The following is an 18949-nucleotide window of genomic DNA, read 5'->3' as shown; positions in this document are numbered from 1 at the left end:
CACATGGCTCAATTTCCCAATTCCGTGCCCCAAGTGGTGACATACCAAATGTGTTTGGACTTTGTTGAGTTTTTCCAACATTTTAACCCACCTTTACAAGATAAAACGCAACCTAGTGAAGTATGGTGATTCCATTCGCTCATCTGTAACACTTTTTATTGTGTGCAAAGAGCACAAAACTGCTTATTAGATTGAAAAGGAGACATAATTTGGTGTATGTTTCTATTGTGGTCGTCTGACAGGGAGATTGCGATCTAAGACGCTGCCTAGTTCACAGACACGTGCGGAAGGCCTGGTAGACCCATCAGCATTTCATTACATGCTAGTAGAGTTTACAGTAAGATGTAAGTCTTGACATCTCAAGTCTGCTGTCAGCCCTAATAAGCCTAATACAAGTCATCATCGGCCTGAATGACTACAAGAACACCTTGTAAATTCATTAGCTGTAAAAACAATCTGAAGCACATTGAGAGCAGACATTAAATCTGTACTTGCAGACACACAAATAAATCAACCTGAAAGAAAACTAGCTCAGTCGGCAATGTAATGGGGATACAATAGAAATGTACTACTGATATCACAATTTTGCAAAGAGTGCAGAATATTCATTTATTCATTCATTTTCTACAGCTTATCCTCACGAGGGTCGTGGGGGTGGGGGCCATCTTCGGGTAAGAGGCGGGGTACACCCTGGACTGGTCATCAGCCAAGTCCAGTCGCCAAGACTGTTCGCCAGCCAATCACAGGGCACATATAGACAAACAACCATTCACACTCACATTCATACCTATGGACAATTTGGAGTCGCCAATTAACCTAGCATGTTTTTGGAATGTGGAAGGAAACCGGAGTCCCCGGGGAAAACCCACACATTCACAGGGAGAACATGCAAACTCCACACAGAGATGGCCAAGGGTGGAATTGAACTCGCTGTGAGGCCTGCGCGCTAACCACTCGTCCGCCATGCAGCGAGTGCAGAATATGTCCAATGAAAATGAACTCCATTCTGGCTATGTTTTATATATTGGCAAAGTTAGGAGCTAGGTTTAGAATGATGTCTATGGAAAGAGTGGAGCGAATTATTGCAGGAATGGTTTCCATGGAAAGGTCATCATCATTACACTTACAGTTTTTCAATAGGGGACATCTGTTACACTCACAGTAACAATGGTGGCTTGTGGATGCAGCATGAAATGTTAATTCAAATATAACCATCCAAAGACCCACAGAGGCCGGAAAAAGGATCTGTGCAATGTGTTTGCTTTGAATGAGCACAACGTAATGAACAATGATCTAATGTGCATACAAAATGGTTCCTTGTGTCCAAATGGGTCACCGCATTCCAGATGTGAAATATGTATTATATCATGAAGTCACATAAAACAATGGTGTCAGACGGATTTTTTTTAAGAGTTTGAACTTACTAAGGCTTGAAGAGAAAGCCAAAACGTTATTAAATATGACACAATCCCTGACATGACTGCACCTTGAAAAATCCAGACTTGAACTTGTCAGCAAGAAACGTGAAGTGTGAGAAAACTAGATGAACATTCCCAAGTGAAAGTGTAATCGTTAAAGAGGCACTGAGAGTTCCTGAACAGGTACCAACTGAAGCAAAATTAACAATAATACACAAAACTGTAGGAAAACACAAGTCTTTGTATCGTCAGTGATTAGAAATAACGTCATGTTGGACCAAAAATCCAATATAACGACAAAAGACTAATAATCATGCAGGTGTAGCGTAATGGTGCACTCACATTTTAATCAGTCAACTCTGAGATGAGTGGCTATGGTTGGATGATGAAGTGGAATTCATACATTAGGTGTTTAAGATGCCACGGATGGCCAAACTTGATGACCCACTCCCCGCAATAACCCATATGCTCTGGAATGTATGTGTCGACCAAACGGTCTTCACAAACACAGTGTGGTAGAAAACGGTCATTTGGTTTTGCCTTGGATGAAATAGAAGCTCCACTTGACTTTAAACAAGACTTTGATGTGTGATTAATAATTAGGAAGTCTGGCCAACTCCGAAGTGATTAATTCCATTAATTCCATACTAGTCGAAAAGAAAATTAAATAAAATGAAGCATTCTTTTGTCAAGTGTAATTAGTTACGTCAAGGTCGTCTGGTCCATTTTCCGACCTGCTATGTAATATTTTTTTCCAATAAAGAGATCCATCATTAAAATAAAAGCAACTGATATGAAAATCTTTGAAGCCAGACATTCTACATTTTGAGGAGCCTTTGCCAAAACTAACTTGGTGTAAAATTTGTTCACACAGTTACTTATTATGGTTGGAATGTAAAAGACTCTTCTCAACGCATGGTGTTCCGGAGAATGACAGGAGTGACCCGAGTGAACTAATTTGATTATGGAGCAGCTGGATCATTTACATGGACTTCAATGTCCGTCATGTACGTCTCATGTAGAGTAGGTATATTTATGTAAGTGGACCAACACTGGATTGTAGATATTTTCTAATGAAGACCAGAACAGGATCATTGCAGTAAACGCGGTATCACATAGGGTGTAAACAAAATGAAGAGAAGATTTGGCATAGCCACAATGTGTAAAACCACATGCCTATCAAATCGGCAAGACCGCTGTCTGAGATTTAGTGGTTGGAGAACAGCAGATGCTTCAAAACCTTAGCTCATCAAGTGGAAGTGGTTGCATTGGGGGATATTTTGCACCATGAAATAAGGCAAAGACGAGTAAGGCGAACTCAAGGCGAAGGTGAACTAAACTACAAAGTTGGTTCTGTATTAGATCATCCACCATCCTACAAGACTAATATGCCACATGATCGCTCCACTACATCTTTCACAATGTTCCTCATTGTCCATTAGCAGAATGACTGATTTGCCAAACTTTATCTGTCTGGACTAGATTCAAATGTGTGTTTATTTTCCTAAGAGGCTCCTCTTTCAGACGCACTGTTAGCAATTACCCCTCAGCTGGCCCTTTTACCACACTGGGCAGAGATACACAAAAATGAGAGGATGGGGGGATTGTGGTTAAAGCAGACAGGAGCACAGCCTTAGTGTGATGAGTTTCTGGTTCATAAGAATCCACTGCCCAGTGGCCACGACTGAGCTAGTTATGACTCGGGCTCAGGTTTATCATCATCCACTTAGACAAAATCAGGCAGGAAAAGCCAAATAAATGCTGCCGCCGGCTAGGAAGCGTGTCTCAAAGCTGCAATGGCTTAACTCTCAGTAACCCCGGCATTCCTGTTGCATTTAGGGTAGGGTTAAAATTACACAGACTGGTCCACAAGAAGTTAGGATTAGTTGTCGTATGTGGACGATTTTTCCATTCTGATTAGAATCGAAACCCCTAGAAAGTATGTGGCATTGCGATGATGTTCTACTTACAGGACACAAAGGCATATATATCGGACGAATCTGTCACAAAAAGATGAGAAAAAACAGACTTCTCCTGAGCAAAATTATATTTTATATGTTTTATGTAGGGTCAGATGGGATAGGCGCCAGCATACCGATGACCCTAGTGAGGATAAGCGGCATAGAAAATAGATGGATGGATGTTTTAGGCTACATGTTGGCCACACAGTCAGGAGATCGGGAAGCCCTGGGTTCCATTCTCTGCTTGGGCATCTCTGTGTGGAGTTTGCATGTTCTCCCTGTGCATGCGTGGGCTTTCTGCAGGTACTCCGGTTTCCTCCCATATTCCAAAAACATGCATGTTGGGTTAATTGGTGACTCCAAATTGTCCATAGGTATGAATGTGAGTGTGAGTGGTTGTCTGTATGTGCCCTGCGATTGGCTGGCGGTCAGTACCTGGTGTACCCTGCCTCTCGCCCAAAGTGACTCTAGTGACAAAGGGGCATAGAAAATGGATGGATGGAGTAAAAGTTTCACAAAGTTTAAATTAATGATCATCAATAAATAATAATAATGACGATAGGATTAATGTAGAAGCAACAGGAAACTCATATGTCCATGTAACCGATGACACTGTTTGGACATAGGGCACCAAAGGTACTGTATACTCATTCTCCAAAAATGAAGGCTTTGTCATGCTCCAAAGACAACTTTACCAGACACGCATCAGCACGGGCTGCCCACATTCCATGGGAGGGAAATCACCTGGCTGCGCTCTCAGCATCTAATCCATCACAAATTCTCTTTCTCCTCCAGCTAAGAAAAACTGACGGTCAGCTTTACAAGACACAACATCTGCTAAACATTTACCAAATCCATAAACTACTTTGTTAGTCGGATCCATTTGTCTCATTCTCACTATTTCACAGCAGCGAGCAGTCGCAAAGCAGTGCTGGAAAGATGAAGTGATGATGTTTTCATGATGTTTGATTGCTTTTGTAAGGAAGAGGAAATCAGTTTAAATATGTTTACTTCACATTAAAACTTCCTACCTGGTGCTGATTAGGGTCAAACAGAGAACTATTCGTTGGCTGTAGTAATGTTGTTGAAAAGCTCTGCCCTAACATTTTATTGCCTCCTTCTGGCCAACACTTAGCTCCTTCCAAGTTTGACTGAATTTGTAAAGCGGGAAGGATATTGCAGGAGACGTGAACCTTTCAAGGGATTCATCAGTGTGACCTATTCAGTTTCTGAACAGCTAACCAATGGGACAAAATGTGGTAAAAGTTACCTGCCAAAACAAAGCAGCAGTGTTGTTTTACCTCTTTTCATGTACACTACAGCTCGTCCTGCAGGACCATTTGTGGTAGGTTCATTGGTTCCATCCTTCAATGGTGGCAATGCTGATGAACTGGAGTCACTCGTGGTGCCATCTTTCTCTCTGTCGCTGATACTGTCGAGCTGAGTTATGGCATCCTTTGCTCTTTTTTTCTCCTTCTTCAAAAGCCTAACCAGGATACCTGAATGCACCGAGTTATAGACCAAATTTGTCTGTTGTTTGAGCAGTTAAAACAATTAATTCAGCCATTATGCTTAAGATGACAAAACATGCTGCACCTGAATGCCTAGTTCAGAACGCCAGACTGATGAATAAGTGCACTTCTTGAAAGAATTTCCATAGGGTAAGCCAAAAACGACAACAAAAGAAAAGGGCTGTATGGACATTAATTTCCTCACAGCAGCACAATAGTGGGCTTTTAATAATGGCAGATTGCTGACATGTGCTCTCTGTCAGACATTACAGACTTGGGGAGATGTCATGGTCTGGGATGAATCAGTCGGGAGAAGGGGAGCCAGCGAGACTGCAGAGGACTTGCCAAGATTCCACAAAATCTTCTCTAATGATGAGATTGTATGTGTTTGTCTACTTGAGTCCAAGTGTCGATATGCTTGTGAGGCTGAGTGCACTGCGTGAGTATGACAGAGAATCATTGGCCGGCTACCACAGAAGGATGAAACATAAGAACTGCCACTGTGATACTGTTCACAGTTTAGCTGCCATGACTTTTCACTTTTCCATATGCTGTGTCTCCATGCTTTTGAACAATAATTGCATCCTTTCATTCCATACACTGACTACAGTTTTCATTGCTTTGTGCAACATACAAAGTATACTATATATATGCTATGTATAGAAGTATATTAATAAAATATTGTTCTCTCATTAAATATTGATGGAGCTTCTGGTCTTTCTTCTTGCTTTCCCACTTAAATTGCAAGTCCTGCAGATTTAATAACACATATCTGTATATTCCGCATGCATGGTCTTGTCATGGCATTAGCAGATGTCTAGTTGTAGACGGACATCACCACAAAGCCTGTAGTGGTCAAGAGATAATTGGGGACGTTCAGAACACAAAACAAGGGAAATGGCATTATTTTAGATGATAAATGAAGGATCTGGCAAGGATCATTTATATTCCCGTCAGCCAAAAAATGGGAACAACAGCAAAAGGCAAATGTATCTGCAATTAGCATCTCCAATGACAGAGACTCTGCCAAGTTTTAAAGCCAACACAATTTTGTTTAACCTATTGTGGCCAGCAATTACAGTAAAAAAATCGACTTTAGCTGTGGGTTCCATGTCATTGTTTCATATAGGTTCTTACTGATGTCTAACTGATGTCCACCAGGTTTTTCCATTATGGAGTTGTGAAGCAGTAGTCTGATATCTTCATTTATGCTGAACACGACCATAGGTTTCAAGTGTAGGGTGAAAATATTTCTTAGTGGGGCTCCATATTGGATCAGGGGCTGCCTAGAAAACTGTTCACTCCAGATATTGTGGTCACACTCATCTCATGATGTTCATTCAATCTCTCCTCCCCATCTGTCTTGTCACTTTCTATTAAGCTGTCCAATAAAGCAGACATCACAGGATATATAGAATCTGCCTTTAAAAAGTCAGCAGCTGGGAAGGAAAAACACTAATCTCAAGCACCACAAGTTGCTCTGATTTCAACTGACCACATAATGAGCACCAAATACAAAATAAGTCTTTTTGTCCTTGTCATTAAGATACACTTGCGCTGTTAGATGAATACAGCCTATTGGTCTGACTTTCTTATGGCTTCTGAACCAGCCCCATCTCATCACAAGGTCTTTAAACAACACCTCAAAAATGATGGTTGTTCTTAAATGAGTCGGACATCAATTGACAAAATGTGTCACTCTTAATTAGACAAAGGATACTGATCTCATTGTTGCGTTGCATCAACAGTTCCTTTAGTTTGGCAACTTCTTCTTCACTGCGGTGCTCACAGTCCTTTTCCTCTGGTCTGACTCCTGGTGATGTCTGCATATCACAACTACTGCTGCTTTCAACTCGACTGGCCAGAATCATTGTCTGTGGGAAAAAAAAACATGAAAGGGGGATTAAAAGAAAGGTCTGGTTTAGGACAGAGGGTGGACAATATCTCCAAAACATTTGACAGCTATTAACAAGCAAAATGAAGCAGAGACTGACTTGGACATTTCCCTATGAACGCAAGGGTGTTCGAAGGAAAATTTGCAGTCATTCACAGCAGACACATCAGGATACAATCATTAGAGCTGGTCAACAAAACAAATAAGAGAAGAAATAAGCTGTATCGGACAGAAACTGAACAGGAGATGATTCATGGATAATAAACACAGGAGACATAAGCAGACACCCAAGTGGGATCTGTTAAATTTGAGGCTAGTCACCTTGTATTTTCCCTCTACTGAGCAGTATTTTGAGTTTGTTGTTAATGTGCTGTGTAGTAATCAAAACAACTCATCCTCGCACCTTGACATTCTAGACTAAATGAACATTTTCAGTCGGTGCAACTCATACGTGCGCTTATGGGAGGCAGTTAAGGCAAAGCGAATCATGATTTTTGAATGTTGATTAAATGTATGGCAGAAACCTGAGGTGAGTGAAGCCGTACTCTTGGCAGTGCGCAAACCGCACCTACCTCACCCAGTGTGAGTGCACTGACTTGGGTCATGGCGCGTGCCAGTTTCTGTTTGTTATAATGTTGCAGAAACATTTATGCACTGTATACACTATGACTTTCTACAATGTGTATTGACATTAGTGGAAGTGTGACATAATTATTCTTGCTAATAAGGCAATATAATACAGACAAATGCCATACGCGGAGGTGCAGCTGTGGTGCAGCTGTATGCAATGTTATGCGTGCAGTTGAAATAGGTTGGTCTCTCTCTCTCTCACTCTCCTTCTCTCTTGCCCACACACACGGCATGGGCGCATGTCAACATGACACCTTCCAGCTAATTAGATGACAGAAAACTGAAAAAACACTGTCTAGACACAAGTCTGGTAAGGGGAAGAAGAGCATTCTTTTTGCCAGGCAGTCACACTGCCCTTTCAAATATTTGTGAATAAATGATTAGCACTTCTCATGTGTAAGTTCAATTAGATGGCCCAAAATACTGTACAATTCATAGGTGGGCACCTGACTCTGACAACTGGAGATATCCCAAAATGTACAGCATTCCAGCAGCCTGAGATTCCATCTCACCTCTCTTTTCACCATGACAGCAGCAAAGCAACAGCACAATCTGCCCGTCAGATGAGCTACTGCTTCAATTGTGCAGGAACTAATAGCAATTATTTAAGGATGTGCATTCATGGAGCAAACAGCACAAGACAAGTAAATTCCCATGCATTCTCCAGTATTATAATAAGGAAAAAGGCTGTTTGAGTGTTCAACAACCAGCATGAAAACAGCATTGTTCCTCCACAATAGCAATAATAGCTGTACAGAGAAAAGACAGATATACACAGAATAGAGGGGGACTTACCTTCAACAGGGAGAAGCAGTACTGGATTTTTCTCATGTCTGGCCCCAAAGACAGTGTTACGTCTGGACCAGGATCATCTAGAAAGGCTTTGACCAACTCCTCCAACCTAATCACAAATATAGAATTATACATAACAGTCATAATCTCAATAGACAATAAAAGTTTTTCAGTTTTTCCACATAGAGCCATGTATTTGTATGAAATTTAAGTGTGACAAGCATGCAAAAAAAAAATCAGGAAGGGGCAAACACTTTTTTCACACCACTGTATATTTGAGGAGCACTCTTGTGTTTAAAGTGTGGGTCTGTCAAAGATAATTATTTACTTAAATTCATGCTGCAGCACCACTGGACCAGTCAGTTGATAAACTACATATGTCTGGATGATAGTCCAAACATTGGTTCACCAAGTTTTTGAAGACCAGAAAGACAAAAAGGAAGCCATCCAAGTGGCTCCAATGTAGGCACAAAATGTGCAGTACTTTTTTTTCCTTGCAAACATGATTGGTGTAGATACGTTCAAGGTTTACATGATGGAGGACTCAAAACAAATGTGGTGACTCAAAACAAACATGGCATTTTCATTTTGGTATTCCACGACATTGATGTTTTTTAGTTCAATCAATGTTGGATATGCCATGTCGTTCATCGCCTGATCCTATTGCTTGAGTAATCAGCACCAAGGGAACAGACTGGGTTCTTTTGTGAAGAAGTGCAGCAAAACAGAGTCATCATTTACAACAGTAACAACACTGAGATAAAATGCATACTTCTGTATCTCCTCTACGGCAAGCTGGCCATCTCGCTCCTCTCCTGTCAGCATGGACAGCTCCTCCTTTAGAGATTGAACCTCCTGTTTCAGGCGAGCTATCAACTAATAAGTAGAGAAAAGTAGTAAGAGGTTAACTGATGTGTATGTAAACATAATATAATACAGACCACTTTTATACACATTTCCATACACAACACAAACTAAGCACCCACAATTTACTCACAAATCCAGGTCATGTATACTGCCAAGTGATGAGACAATCTTGTGGTTTATCACGTTGATGCATATTGAGGAACATTTAAGTGATTCCAGACAACCAGCAGGCAACCAGCAGCAAGAAAATGCAGGATGCCAAACACAAACCTTCTGCTTCTCGCTGTTGGCCAACATTAGGACCCTGTATATTTATACTGTCTGATCATTTTTGACTCAGTAAGCTGTTTTTTTATGTATAAATGATGAAAGTAAAGAGAAGGCTCTGTGCCTCAAGAGGTTACTTTTCACATCATTTCTGTAGATATTATTTGGCATCAAGAAACAAAACATCCCGGATGAGTACAGAGAATAGACATGACACTGCTGAGTCATGTCACACTATAGTAAAACTATGGTACAGTAGAGTACAATATGTTATCTACAATACTATGCTATTCATGTCATCTAATGGCAACATAATAAAACAGCTCTATAACATCTATGACTGGAATAAAAGTATTGAGTAGAGCAATGTTCTGGTGAATATTTCTGTTCGTGTAGATACCTGTTGCTAAAGAGCTCAATTATAAATGCCTCAGGCAACAAGATCTGGACAAAGAGCCAACAGTAGCAGGAAATCAGAGAAAATTACTACAAAGATAACACTAAAGATTTTTTTAAACCTTAACATTACAGATTAATCCTTACTCTGAGATATACTGTAATGAAATTCAGCTGAAAACAATTCTGTAACTAAACCAAAAAGCAAGTTAATCACAGCAGTAACAATGCTGTCAAGTAATAACGCAGACTACAGTGGCAGGTTTCTGATGAAACACACACAATAGCCCCCTTTGACAACTGCAAAGATTGCAAAGGTCAGATCGGCTTCTCCATGTTATCACTGCACTGTCTATTCCACACACAATGTGATAACCTTACCTTCTTTCAAGCTGCTCAAGACTCAACAGGCCTGCAATGTGGTTTTGGGCAGGTGCCATTAGGTTGGAAGAGTAGTCATCACTATTCCATCTTATATGACATACGGTATTTCTTTAACAGCAAATACCAAAGCTAACCAATGCAGTCCAGAGGGGAGCCCTTTACCTCTTTTTGGAACCTGTGGTCTGATGTAACACTCCCAGCTGCATCCTCAAAGGCTGACCACCAGTGATCGGTCAGCAGAATCAGCGGTAGTCTATTTCAGCAAGCACAGCCCACACTGGTACCACAGCTTCATGGCAGAATTTCAAATAGTTTGAAATATATATTCACTAAGAATGTGTGACTGATGATGTCAGTATAGTGGTACGTACATCCAGACCATCAAAGCTTTTTGCAATCAACTCTATGAACTAAAAAAAAACAAATGCTTAGCTTCTTACTATGTCCTTCTTCCCAACTCTGTTTGAAAGCTTTTCTTAAGTTTAGAATAAATTAAATGGAGGCCAACTAGTGAGCTCGGTAGCATGCTATGTTTTAAGTGTCAGACACCTATTGTATTCCTGCAGTGAAGCTATGGTCTATGTGTTACAGTTGGGCAATGTTTCGTAAACAAAAACTAATTCAAGTGTAAAAGTGACTAGAAGAGTGTTAGTTCATGTCAACAGGGATTAATAATGGTAAAAATCATATTTAGAAAGTCAGAAACAGGTTTTCTACTATGCTCAAGCTATGAAAATCCATATTGAATCCTACTTCGCAAAAATTGGGCGTGCTATCCCAGCTGTCTTCAGGCAAGAGGCGAGGTACACCCTGGACTGGTCGCCAGCCAATCACAGGGCACATATAGACAAACAACCATTCACACTCACATTCATACCTATGGACAATTTGGAGTCACCAATTAACCTAGCATGTTTTTGGAATGGAGGAAAACCGGAGTACCCGGAGAAAACCCACGCCCCATGCATACACGGGGAGAACATGCAAACTCCACACAGAGATGCCAGAGGGGAGAATCGAACCAGTCTCCTATGTAGCTGTGTGGCCTGTGCGCGAATTAACCACAATAAATGAGGGACGACCAGAAATGTATTTCCATAAAAATCTTTTTTTTTTTAAAGCTATTGTCTGACCCTCACAGTGTCTGTTGAGAACAATTGCGGCCTTTCAACAAATTTAACAGAGGACGCATGGCATTCTATATTCTATTCTTATTATGTGCAAATGACAAATGACATGTTCCAAACTGAAAGAAGAAAACTTCCAAAAACAGACTTTAACATAATTTTTGCAAACAAACTATTCTGTGCACAAAACCACCCACAGTAAACTGTAAGCACTCCTGTATAACCACAGGTTAGAGCTTAAATCCACGTCTATTACGTAGTTGGCCACACACCAACATGCTGCAATTATGGGGCCCTGTTTTATATAGGAAACAGGGGCATGTTTTCTCACTACATCTAAACAACAGCTTTAGTTTGCCCACAACAAAATTATAACATACGAACAAGGATAGGGGGCACGACACAGCAAAAAAAGGCTAATTATCACAAAGTGTTTGAGGAAAGGCATTGATCCATCCTATCCACAGCAATGAATATTAGCCCTAAGAATTATTTTGCGTTTATTTGTATGTGCTCATCTGAGCTGTATTCTTGAGTAAAATATAATGTGCAGTTCTGATGTGTCATTCATTTTTTTTAATGAATTATTTGGACAATTAAACAGGCATACTCCAAATGAGACTATATAAATGTTGCTTTGCATTGTGGGGCACAACATTTTAAAGTTGAGGTCGTGGTTGAAACAAGACTAAATTGGAGTTAAATGTAGGGTTGGGACCATACTTTCCACTCTTGAGGAAACCATCCATGATGAGACGTCACAACGTCATTCCACACTTGATTCATTTTACCATCACAACTGAATGCAGATGCTTGTTTTGACTGATTTCCTGTTTCCTTGCCATTCCTACAAATAAACTACTATGTGTAGCGCGATTTGGTGCCTGGATAAAAGATTCCTGTGAAGCTCTGCCGATCAGTTCTCAATTGCTCTCCTTTAAGCATGAAATAATTATTTATATGTATTTGTGTGAAAAAGTGTTTGAATGCTTTTTTTGCATGTTTGTCACACTTAAATGTTTCACATCATCAAACAAATGTATATATTAGTCAATGACAACACAACTGAACACAAGATGCAGTTTTTTGATGATCTTAAACATTTAAGTGTGACAAACATGCAAAAATATGATAAATTGCATAAATTGCAGGAAGGGGGCAAACACTTTTTTACACCACTGTATAAACAAAAAAGCAAATGATTCATTTTGAACAGTACGTAACTCAAAATGGCCCATCTGATGAATCTTCATACACTCATTTAAAATGATGTTAAATGTTCGGTGTCAAATTTTGCACATGACGGCATGATGAAATCACTGGTCCAAATAAAACTATTACACTGTATTTTCAACTACTAGAATTCAATTATTTCTATTTGTAAGTTTGCAGAGACAGTATACTATAACCTGCAAATGTTTTGCAACTTGTCGGCTATTGCACTAGCAGTAGCGGAACAAATCAGAACTGGACAGGGGTAGGGGCAAATGGCCGGGTCCTTTAAACCCAAATAATAAAGCTCATCCTATCTCAAGCCCTGAATAGGAGGTTCCGTCCTCCCATGCCACCCGAAGCCCCTCTGGTGTGTCTTTGTTACTTTGTACAGTACCAAACAATGACTGCAAGGCAACTCCACATTTTTAAATCAAGTACTAAAGCCACTAAGTTTGATTGTTCGAGGAAACCAAGGAAAGGAACACAAAAGCATAATATGCTGACGCTATTCTTTTTTCTTTTTAACGTGGTGATAAGAGCATGAGGTGGAACCAGAGCACACAAGCATAGTGGACAAAATGAGACACACACATAACATTGACAGTAACATTGATTGCAACTGGAAGCTGAAACTGTGCTCTACGTACAACAGATAAAAGTTGTCAGGCACACAATTCTGTTTGTCACAATTACTGGACTGGCCTGCAACTATGCTGCAACTTGTCAATGATATTTAAAATAGCTTTAGTCTTCACTTAATTTGGAACAGGAATTACAACAATGAGGTTGCAAGTGAACAGCTTGGACCTTCTTGGATGTTTATGATCAATGTGCAAAGTACATATATACAGTACATAACACTTCCAGTCTAATGCTTCCTTCAAGATGTTGTGAAGCACTGGGCTAAAATATGCCAGAGAACAGAATTAGAGGCATGTAAACAAGAAGACAAGGAGTGCTTGCAGTCATCATTGATATATAGCAACACAGCAAGTGCTGATGTGTTGAAGACCAACAAAGTCATTATTTTAGAAGAACTGACTGGCATTGGAAAAAAGTGGTTTTGGAAGGAGGACACTTAAACACATGATAGGTTACACTCGGTTCCATTTTGAAGCTGAAATCTTACTGCAATTCATTCGATGATCAAATTAAGTCTTGGAAGTCGTGTGAAAGATCTGGCTATGATGGCATTTGTGGTGTGATTTTGTGTCTGAGTTACAGTATTTATGAGTGGTGTGCGGCTGTCTCACCAGGGCAGGATCAAGTTCTTCATTCAATACGGCCTCGTTTTTGATGATAGCCACCCGCTGAGCAAAGCGACATGTGGAGATGGATTCCTGGATTGTTTTTAATGTGAAATGCAACTTTAGTGGAAATATTACAAAATGTAAAACATACAATAATGGTATTTTACTCTCAATCTGGAGAAAGAAGCTAATGCTAAGTCTTAGTTTGCACTTCATAAAATAAGTGTGTCTTACATCTAGATTAGTCTTGTCAACCGCCATAGTGGCAATCATAGTGGTCATACAGTTGCCTCCGAGACTGTCTCTCAGCACAGAAGTCAGCATGGAGTTTCTGTACGGAATATGGAAGCGATTCCTCTCTGATAGAGCAATAATCACCTGAAGAAGAGAAAAAAGGAAACAAGTAAATGAAGACAGACCGGCAGACAGGCAGCTCAGGAAATAACTTATTCTGATATAATGGAATCTGCATGCTAAGTAAATGAGTTTTCCAGTATGAGTCATTATTGCTACTATTTGCTGAAGGAAGTCCATTCATCAACAGTTTACATGACACAATTAAATTACATTAAAATGTACAGTACAGTTCTAGAGACATCTTGATGAAGTCTACACTTATATTATATTTTTCTAATGAAGTTAATCAATAAAACATTTTACCTACCTGCTCTAAGTAATGAAGGGACAGGTTGATGTATTTGGCTTCAGTGAGCAACTGCCCATTTAGGCCTGTTTTGCTAACTCGATCTGACCCGGCAAGGTCTACCAGGTGAAGTTTGGAGCGTCGCAGAGTATCAGAGCCTGGCTCACGCCGACACAAGTGCACTGTGAAAATGCAATGGGAACGTGTGGAAGCCTGGTTCATAGGAGTCTGGAAATTAAACAAAAAAGGACAGTGAGCAAACAAAATTTTCTTTTTTTTAATCAAAGACAGTACAGTAAGAATAAGAACAATTTCCATCTGTGATTGATTCAGACGTTTGTTTGCTTTGATCCTTATTTTTTCCTGTTTCTGCTGATTAAAAGCATTGTAGTTGCATTATAAACAATGAGCAGTAAACAGATGGCGGCAGCTTTACAAAAGCTGTGGTGGATTTTCAGACGGCTATTTATGGAGCAAATGTTAAGTTAACTTTGGGAAAAGCAGGGTACACCTTGATACAGACTAAAAACACAACAAACACAGTACTAATCCAAAGGTTCAAAACTAAAAAAAATCCTTCTGTTCTCAGTGGACCACATGTTGATGTCACATGCAACACATATTGGCCAGACATTATATTATATGATATGTTATATCTGTTGCTACATTATCATGACTGGGAAGACGTTGGGATTCACCACAGTCCACCATAAGGTGAAGTAAGGACAGGACGGCTGATCGGATGTAGAAAGAAGGGCTGAAGATCATGCTGTACACTCTACATAAAAAAGGATAACAGGAACACTGAGGCAAAAAGTGAGGAGAAATGTTTCCTGATGAGGTCAAAGGAAAGGTGAGAAGTAGAGAAGGTGAATTTTATTTCCAGTAAAACTGCAGAGTGGATTGTCAAGTCCCGAAATGAATGAGCTCATATTCCGTTGAGTGTGGCCAGTGGGAGTGAATAGATCTTTTATCCGTATGGCTGGGATCAAAAGAGAAGCTTTTGTGTAAATGTGTTGGATTTCTATACTGAGCTAAGACCTCTGGGATAAATTTGGCAATGACAAATTGACAAAGTGAATGGTTGTTTGTTCGCTTCAGGCTCAAGTGAAAGTTTCTTGTCAAGAATTCTCTGTGGGGGTGAGTTCATGTCTGTGTGTGGGTGGCTGCTGGGGGCTCCCTAACAACAAACCCTGAGCTGTTTGATCAACACACTCATGTATAAATACAGCTTTTTTTCCACACATAATTTCCCCACCCAATCCCATGTATTCATGTGTTATTTATCATTTTGTTATTATTTAGTATTCTTCGTTTATTCCCAATTAACAAAGGTCAGCAAGGTCAGCCTCCAAACGCACCACTGCATCATCCGCATGTGTACAACGAATGTTTCTTTGAGTGAGTAAGCAAACACTAACATGTATTAAATAAAAAACAAAGTTGATGGTGGCCTTAACTGAATACATGAAATGGGGCTGCATAAATGGTTCTCCTAAAAACACAATGTTTTAGTTTGTGGATCAAAAAGGAACATGCATTATTAATTTGTGAGTATGATATCTCATGCAACATTTGGCCACACCCCCACCACCCTCTTACTTCTGCAATCATTCGATTGGTGTCGCCCAAAAACAAGAGATTGAGAGCCTCCTCTTCATTTGCAGACTGCTGCAATGAAAGATTCCTGAGATGGATGTTCTGGTCAGGATCTTCCATGATAATTACTTTTCTGGCAAAGAAAAGGAACATTATGTTGTTAAATACCAGAATTATAACTTGACTTACAATGAGCACAACACAACAAAGCATAACGACCATTGACAAAGCCAGAACAAAGTAAAAGTACAATATTTAGGACAGTACTAATTTTGCAAATTATGATTGCCGTGGTCGCTAAAAAGAGTCAGTGTGGAAAGCAAAATATAGTGTAATGTGATGTATGCATGTACTACATCTACAGTATGTAAGGGTCCATTGATCTATTTTCTATGCCACTTATCCTTACTAGGTTTGCGGGTATGCTGCAGCCTATCCCAGGTGACTTCAGGCGAGAGGCGTGGTACACCCTGGACTGGTGACCAGCGGTGTACCCCGCCTCTTGCTCAAAGACAGCTGGGATAGGCTCCAGCACCCCTGCGACCCTTGTGAGGATAAGCGGTAGAAAATGAATTAAAAATATATGTGTAAAATATAAGATATATTTAGGGTTATTTCACATTTTTGTTAGATACACAATTCCACATGTGTTTATTCATAGTTTTAAGAATCTACAGTATAAATAGTCATAAAAATAAAGAAAACACAATGAATGAGAAGGTGTGTCCAAACTTTTGGCCTGTACCAGTAAAACAACAGACTAATTACAGGCCCAGTAAGTGTTTGCTCATTTTTTCATCACAGCATGAACCAGTATATACAGTATTGACTTTTTGACAATTTTTCAAATTTTATGAGATACTAATATTTCACTCTGTGTGAATTTATATATAGAATATAGGATTTTCCGTACATATTCATTGAGATGCGCCAGTCAGAGAGCGTACTGATCAAGAAGAGGAGGGATGAGAAGTAAAAGAAACAGCAGACCAGCAGTGCCACAGCTTCTCCTTGAATCAGCAAGTGTAGCCACAGCCTGGTTAAAGACGGGCACTGTCTATTTCCAGAACACTATGATTTGTGGGTATCCAAAACATTCAGTCAGAATCATCTGCAAAATGCCTTAAAAGGAAATGCTACCAGAAAATACTGCACAAACATCAAATTGATGTTGCGCCTGGAAGTCTAATATCTATTTTGATGATGTATTGCATGTGACAGAAAAAGATCAGAGACTGACAAACCTCCAACCAGATGGGAGAGATGAAAGAGGCAAGGAAAACAAGGAGAGCCAGAGATCCAAGCAACAAAAGCAAAATAAGAAGTGGCTGAAGACAAAAGAATAAATTCCCCTACAACAAAAAAAGAGTGCCAGTAACATGCAGTGAAAAAAAAGTTTCTTCACATGATCCTTTTTCTCCACTCTAGTGGCAGAATCTACCACTAGTTAGACCACATTCATCACTATCCAATGGTGCTATTATGCCTTCTGGCAGTTTGTATTTGGGTGGTAAATACTACAGTCTCCATATTTCACCACACAGTAGATTCCAGGCAGAGAACTGGTGGTGTGGGAACTTTCATCATTCATCATTTATATCCAGTGTTGAAAATATTTCCCATGAAGGGGACATTTTTTATTTTATTTGACCAACTCAAAATTTGCTTGTGTCCCTTTAAGTTCTTTACTTGCCTTCAAGAGCAGTAAAGGGCAGCCAAATCACTGTAACTGTGTGAAGTGTTTATGGATATCTGGAGTCATTCAGAGTTCTGAAAAGCACACTCACGGTAGGTCCTCCAATCGAGATGCTTCTTGTCTGGAATCCAGAAGGTCGTAACCTATTTCATTGTAAATCTCCAGGTAGGAGATGTGTGTCGTATACACATTACTGCTGTCCTGTGGACCAGAATATACGATGGAAACTTGGTCAGTGTCATTCATTCGTTCCAGAAAGTCTGACTCTAACCAAAATGAATTTTAACGGAATACATTTTTAAGGTACATAAATCCAATGAAACAGTTACAGAAAGTCAAAAATTACAACACAAAACACATTTTATAATTAGGTTTATGTACACAAAACCATTTGAAATGCATGTAAATACATATTAATGATGAATGAAAGAGATAACTGGACATTTAAGGTTACTTTTACCTTTATTGAAGACATGATTGTTGACATGCATGACTGTTCCCAAAGACACAACGTGGCAGCAAGAGTAAGCTGTTTGCCATTATTATTATTTCTTTAATTCATTTTTTCTCACCTCAGTAACGCCTAATAAAACCAAATAAAGTTGCAAGTGCCGGCATTTTTGTCAAAGACGGTGAGAAACACTATTGAATTAAAGAAATTACTAAAACAAAAAGGTTGATTTCGCAGCCAAATTGTGTCTTTGGGAACAGTTAATAAAGTAAAACTTTAATTGTAAAACTATAAAAACATTTTTGATAATCAACTGCTGATGACGTCTGCGTAACAAAGCTGACTTCCAGTCCATTGCTCCAATAGTGCAACCAGTAGATCAGTGGCACGGCTATAAACTGGCTCAGACAGATTTTCCACGGCCATAAAAATAAATGTTGACAAGGTCATGAAATATATATATATATATATATATATATATATATATATATATATATATATGTAAACTCTGTTGTGATTATCGACAGGATGATAGTGTTCTTACCAGACTGAAGCGCTCATAGAGGTATGAAAGTGTACGGGGAATAATGCCACGGTCGCTGAAGCGCTCTGCTCCTCCTGTGATAGTAAAGGTCTTCCCACTGCCTGTCTGGCCATAGGCAAAGATGGTGCCATTGTAGCCTGCCAATACACTGCAGAGACCATGCACACATATACAATGTTGGCAAAATGAACAAGTTAGAACTTGCATAATGCGAAGCCAGGTGGAACATGGAGAGACATATTGGTGACAGACATTTACTGGTAAAAGTGGAATGTCTTCAAGTGTAAGTGAAAGCCGCTAAACT

The 18949-nt window shown here is 39.7% G+C and overlaps 1 protein-coding gene across 1 annotated transcript in view; it reads right to left on the bottom strand.

Annotated features, from left to right (window-relative positions):
* Positions 1 to 18949, bottom strand: part of kif6 (kinesin family member 6) — a 35862-nt gene that overhangs the window by 11338 nt on the left and 5575 nt on the right. The window contains exons 4-13 of the mRNA XM_078796109.1: positions 18646 to 18793; positions 17742 to 17851; positions 15958 to 16087; positions 14377 to 14583; positions 13947 to 14090; positions 13716 to 13802; positions 8979 to 9082; positions 8210 to 8315; positions 6611 to 6764; positions 4681 to 4878 (exon numbers count right to left, since the gene is read on the bottom strand). Coding sequence (XP_078652235.1) covers positions 4681 to 4878; positions 6611 to 6764; positions 8210 to 8315; positions 8979 to 9082; positions 13716 to 13802; positions 13947 to 14090; positions 14377 to 14583; positions 15958 to 16087; positions 17742 to 17851; positions 18646 to 18793 — 1388 coding nt within the window. The remainder of the gene's footprint in view (positions 1 to 4680; positions 4879 to 6610; positions 6765 to 8209; positions 8316 to 8978; positions 9083 to 13715; positions 13803 to 13946; positions 14091 to 14376; positions 14584 to 15957; positions 16088 to 17741; positions 17852 to 18645; positions 18794 to 18949) is intronic.

The sequence above is a fragment of the Doryrhamphus excisus genome, linkage group LG14, assembly GCF_037039965.1.
Source record: "Doryrhamphus excisus strain RoL-2023G ecotype Guam linkage group LG14, RoL_Dexc_Guam_v1.1, whole genome shotgun sequence".
NCBI classification, from domain to species: Eukaryota; Metazoa; Chordata; class Actinopteri; order Syngnathiformes; family Syngnathidae; genus Doryrhamphus; species Doryrhamphus excisus.
Note: the sequence above shows the minus strand (reverse complement) of the source record. Positions and strands in the feature narration are given on the sequence as shown.